We start from the raw sequence: 5,129 nt of genomic DNA, 5'->3' as shown, positions 1-5,129 counted from the left end.
TTTTGGTTTAGTTTTTTTTTTTTTTGTCACCTATTACTGATGAAATGTATTCCTAGGCACAAATTAAATTTTTTAGATAAAAATAACGGGCGGGTCCCTAAAAAGTCATTAATTGGATTTTCCAAAATTAGGCCTTAAATATCATTTAAATATGTCTAGTAATACTTGAATCCAGAGTTTAAAGATCTTATATAAATTGCAGACCCACTAAACTATTTTACTGGTAACCTCCTAAATTATTTAATGAATTTATGAATTTTTGTCTGATATCACTAAATAATAGTCTAGTAGGACAGAAAAGTATGTTCCTACATTTATTTTATTCTAAATCAATTGAAACAAGCCTTTAATCTGTCAGTAATCTGCATGGAAATGACTCACAAATAAGAATAATGCTGCAGTACAGTTAATACGAGTCCATTAACATTGACTAAGGCAATAAGTAACTAATAATAATGGCCCTTGCAGTGTCTGCCAAAAATAAAAGTAGTTGATGATTCAGGATCTTAAATTAGATGAAAGTGGCCTTAAAATGTCTTAAATTTGGCTTCCTTAAACCCTTAAAGACCCTGGGACGATGCACTTTCAGTGTATTAGAACCTGTAATGACTGAAGAGACGGTCACAGGTCACCCTGTGAAACAGAGACGGGTGTTTCTTCAGGATCTTTTCCCATCAGGCACCACGGCCACCCCGTTCTCCGGTCTTCTGGCTGCACAAACAAAACGCTAATCAGAGCCCAGCGGCCGAACATCATGAACATGTTCTTCAGCTGGACCAGCGGTGGCTCTGCATGCTGAGCTTCTGGTTAGGGCCGCCGGTGCCGCTAATCAGCTCCACTCTCTGTCCTAATTACAGCGATTGAAGCACCAGCACCCCGGGGCCCGGCACCGGAGCCTGGCATCGCGCCTGTTATTTTACAACCACGACGGGTCCAGGGTGCGACAGGTCTGGCTGGATATTCCCGGTCCAGCTCCCTTCAGGAGACTCTATCAGCGACCAAAAAGCAGCCAAAAAGCAGCGCGTACGACTCAGCGGCCGCTAAAGCAGAATAATGAAGGTTTTACGGTTCGACTCGGTTGGAGAACGTGTGTTTAGTACGAATCCTGTCTTCCTTGTCATTTGTGTGGTGAAGGACTCGTGGTCACTACATACATTTGATGTGACTTTTGAGGATTAGCCCCTCCCTCCTCGTCCCTCTATTGGATTAAGAATTACCCGGGTCGCCCCCTGCATGCAGAATGGACTCGTCCTCGTCCTCCCTCCCCATGGAGACCCTGTCGGAGAAGAGATCCTGAGTCCGTGGTCCGAGCAGGAACCCGACTCTGCTAAGATGCTGGAGGAGCCGTACCTGGACCACCATCACTACGGCGACTCCCTCTTCCCGCCCTCCACCCTCATCCCGGTCACCGTCATCTGCCTGCTGCTCTTCCTCGTCGGCGTGGCGGGCAACACCATGACCATCCTCATCATCCAGCGCTTCAAGGACATGAAGACCACCACCAACCTCTACCTGTCCAGCATGGCCGTGTCCGACCTGCTGCTCTTCCTCAGCCTGCCCTTCGACCTGTACCGCCTGTGGAAGTACGTGCCGTGGGTGTTCGGCGAGCTGGTGTGCCGCCTCTCGCACTACGTGAACGAGGGCTGCGTCTACGCCACCATCCTGCACATCACCGCGCTCAGCATGGAGCGCTACCTGGCCATCTGCCACCCGCTGCGCTCCAAGGCCGTGGTGACCAAGCGGCGGGCCAAGTACATCATCCTGGCGCTGTGGACCTCCGCCCTGCTGTCGGCCGCGCCCACGCTGCTGCTGGTCGGGGTGGAGTACGAGAACGGCACCGCGGCGGCGGCGGACGAGGACACGGGCCAGTGCGTGCCCACCAGCTACGCCATCCGCTCGGGCCTCTTCAACACCATGATCTGGGTGTCCACCATCTACTTCTTCGGGCCCATGCTGTGCCTGCTCTTCCTCTACGGCTCCATCGGCCGCACGCTGTGGAGGAGCCGGGCGGAGATGCGGGGCCCGTGCGGCCCGGCCAGGCAGCGGTCCCACCGGCAGACCATCAAGATCCTCGGTGAGTGAGGGCGAATCTCTCCGGTTCCAAGTACCAGAGGAATTGTGGACCCTCCGGTCCCCTTAATAGAACCATAAATCCGCCAAGGCCGCGGTAAACGGGCATCTTCTGCCGAGCAGGGGAGGAATTTCGGTCAAATAAAACCGACGTTAATGCAGCGCCATCTTTCTTCTGAACAGCCGCTCGGCGCAAAGGCGAGCGCGTGCTAATTAGAGGGGGGGGTTCATTCAGCATTTTACCACGATCCCACCGCAATGTAACCCGGTCAACAGAGGGTTAACAAGGAGAAGATCTGTCTTCTGTGCTGTGCAGGGACCAAATATCGAATTATTCTATTAACGATGCTCATTCGTCTGAGCTCCTGTTCGCTCTCTCGTAAATCCGCCGTACCGGGGATTACAGGCCCGGCTTCTCCCGGTGGAGACAGAGGCGCGGAATTCTGGAGTTTTATTTTTGTCACATTTACGTCAGGAGACCTTCAGTCATCGTTCAGTCATTGTTTTTTTTTTAAATAAATCACCCTGGTCCCTAATACAGACTTTAAATACAGATTCTTACATTTAATTAACTATTTAATTAACCATTTAAGAACTATTTGAATGAATACTCAAAGCTGTTAAATCTTTATGTACATGAGATTTTTCATAAATTTACCAGAACTTCAAGTTAACTTTTTTCACGTTGTGTGTGTGAGTGTCTGTGTGTGAGTCTGTGTGTGTGAGTGTGCATGTGTGAGAGTGTGTATGTGAAAGTGAGTGCGTGAGTGTGTGTGTATGTGTGAGAGTGAGTGTGTGTATGTGAGAGTGTGTGTGCGTGAGTGTGTATGTGAGTGTCTGTGTGTGTGTGAGAGTGTGTATGTGAAAGTGAGTGTGTGAGTCTGAGTGTGTATGTGTGTGTGAGTGTGAGTGTATATGTAAGAGTGTGTGTGTGTGCGTGAGTGTGTGTGTATGTGAGAGTGTGTGAGTGTGTATGTGAGTGTCTGTGTGTGTGTGTGTGTGTGTGTGAGAGTGTGTTGTATATGTGAGTGTGTATGTGTGTGTGTGTGAGAGTGTGTTGTGTGTGTTGGTCTGTGTGTGTGAGTGTGAGTCTGTGTGTGTGTGTGTATGTGAGAGCGAGTGTGTGAGTCTGAGTGTGTATGTGAGAGTGTGTGTGTGTGTGTGCGTGAGTGTATGTGTATGTGTGAGAGTGTGTGTGCGTGAGTGTGTGTGTGAGTGTGTGTGAGTGTGTGTGTGAGAGTGTGGTGTATGTGTGAGAGTGTGTATGTGAGAGTGAGTGTGTGTGAGTGTGTTGTGTGTGTTTGTCTGTGTGTGTGTGTGTGTGTGTGTGTGTGAGTCTGTGTGTGTGAGTGTGCATGTGTGAGAGTGTGTATGTGAAAGTGAGTGCGTGAGTGTGTGTGTATGTGTGAGAGTGAGTGTGTGTATGTGAGAGTGTGTGTGCATGAGTGTGTGTGTGAGTGTCTGTGTGTGTGTGAGAGTGTGTTGTATGTGTGAGAGTGTGTATGTGAGAGTGAGTGTGTGTGTGTGTGTTGGTCTGTGTGTGTGAGTCTGTGTGTATGTGAGAGTGAGTGTGTGAGTCTGTGTGTATGTGAGAGTGAGTGTGTGAGTCTGTGTGTATGTGTGTGTGAGTGTGTATGTGAGAGTGTGTGTGTGTGTGCATGAGTGTATGTGTATGTGTGAGAGCGAGTGTGTGTATGTGAGAGTGTGTGTGTGAGAGTGAGTGTGTGTGTTGTGTGTGTTGGTCTGTGTGTGTGAGTGTGAGTCTGTGTGCGTGTGTATGTGAGAGCGAGTGTGTGAGTCTGAGTGTGTATGTGTGTGTGTGAGTGTGTATGTGAGAGTGTGTGTGTGTGTGTGTGTGTGTGTGTGTGAGTGTATGTGTGAGAGTGTGTGTGTGAGTGTGTGTGTGTGAGAGAGTGTGTTGTATGTGTGAGAGTGTGTATGTGAGAGTGTGTGTGTGTGTGAGAGTGTGTTGTGTGTGTTTGTGTGTGTGAGTGTGAGTCTGTGTGCGTGAGAGTGTGTGTGAGTGTGTGTATGTGAGAGAGTGTGTTGTATGTGTGAGAGTGTGTATGTGAGAGTGTGTGTGTGTGTGAGAGTGTGTTGTGTGTGTTTGTGTGTGTGAGTGTGAGTCTGTGTGCGTGAGAGTGTGTGTGTGAGTGTGTGTGTGAGAGAGTGTGTTGTATGTGTGAGAGTGTGTATGTGAGAGTGTGTGTGTGTGTGAGAGTGTGTTGTGTGTGTTTGTGTGTGTGAGTGTGAGTCTGTGTGCGTGAGAGTGTGTGTGTGAGTGTGTGTATGTGAGAGTGAGTGTGTGTGAGTCTGTGTGTGTGTGAGAGTGTGTGTGTGTGTGAGAGTGTGTTGTATGTGTGAGAGTGTGTATGTGAGAGTGAGTGTGTGTGAGTCTGTGTGTGTGTGAGTGTGTGTAAAGTGGTTATTTTGTGTATACGGTTTAAAAGGCTTTAAACATGTTGTGGTTCTAAAAGAGGTTCTACATTTCCACTCCAGTACCACATTTCTGGAATCTTGTCCAGCTGCTTTAAAGAACCTTTAGTCAGTTCGACTACCAGGTGACTGCAGATTGTTACTAAGATCACAGCTACGTGGAGGAGCTGGATGAGGGTTTGGTAAGGATTTCCAGGTGAGGTGGGTAGGAGGACACTTTGAGGTGTGACATGCAGGTCTAGAAGATGCTGACTAATCATGACTCCTTCCCACAGCCATGGTCGTCTTGGCCTTTGCCATCTGCTGGCTTCCCTTCCACATCGGCAGGAACCTCTTCACATACGTCACAGACTACGACGAGGCTCGCATCAGCCAGGACCTGAACGTGGCCTCCATGGTCCTCTGCTACCTCAGCGGATCCATCAACCCCGTCCTCTACAATCTCATGTCCAGGAAGTACCGCAGCGCCGCACGCCGCCTCTTCCCGTTCCGCCACAAGCGCCACACGAGCAGCCAGGCCTGCGTCCTGTCGGCCCGAGAGGAGGTGGCCACCTGCACCCACAACTTCACCAGCGTGTAGGGGTTCAACTTACCATCCAACAGGCTGGAGAAGCTCTTCTTCA

At 49.5% G+C, this 5,129-nt stretch overlaps 1 protein-coding gene across 1 annotated transcript; it reads left to right on the top strand.

The window, feature by feature from the left end:
- The first annotated feature begins 1,233 nt into the window (after positions 1–1,233).
- Positions 1,234–5,086, top strand: mlnr (motilin receptor). The gene is made up of 2 exons (XM_029000841.1): positions 1,234–2,074; positions 4,782–5,086. The coding sequence occupies exons 1-2, from the start codon at positions 1,234–1,236 to the stop codon at positions 5,084–5,086; spliced, it is 1,146 nt and encodes a 381-aa protein (XP_028856674.1).
- The last annotated feature ends 43 nt before the right edge of the window (positions 5,087–5,129 follow it).

The sequence above is a fragment of the Denticeps clupeoides genome, chromosome 13 (genome assembly GCF_900700375.1).
Source record: "Denticeps clupeoides chromosome 13, fDenClu1.1, whole genome shotgun sequence".
Classification (NCBI taxonomy): Eukaryota; Metazoa; Chordata; class Actinopteri; order Clupeiformes; family Denticipitidae; genus Denticeps; species Denticeps clupeoides.
Note: the sequence above shows the minus strand (reverse complement) of the source record. Positions and strands in the feature narration are given on the sequence as shown.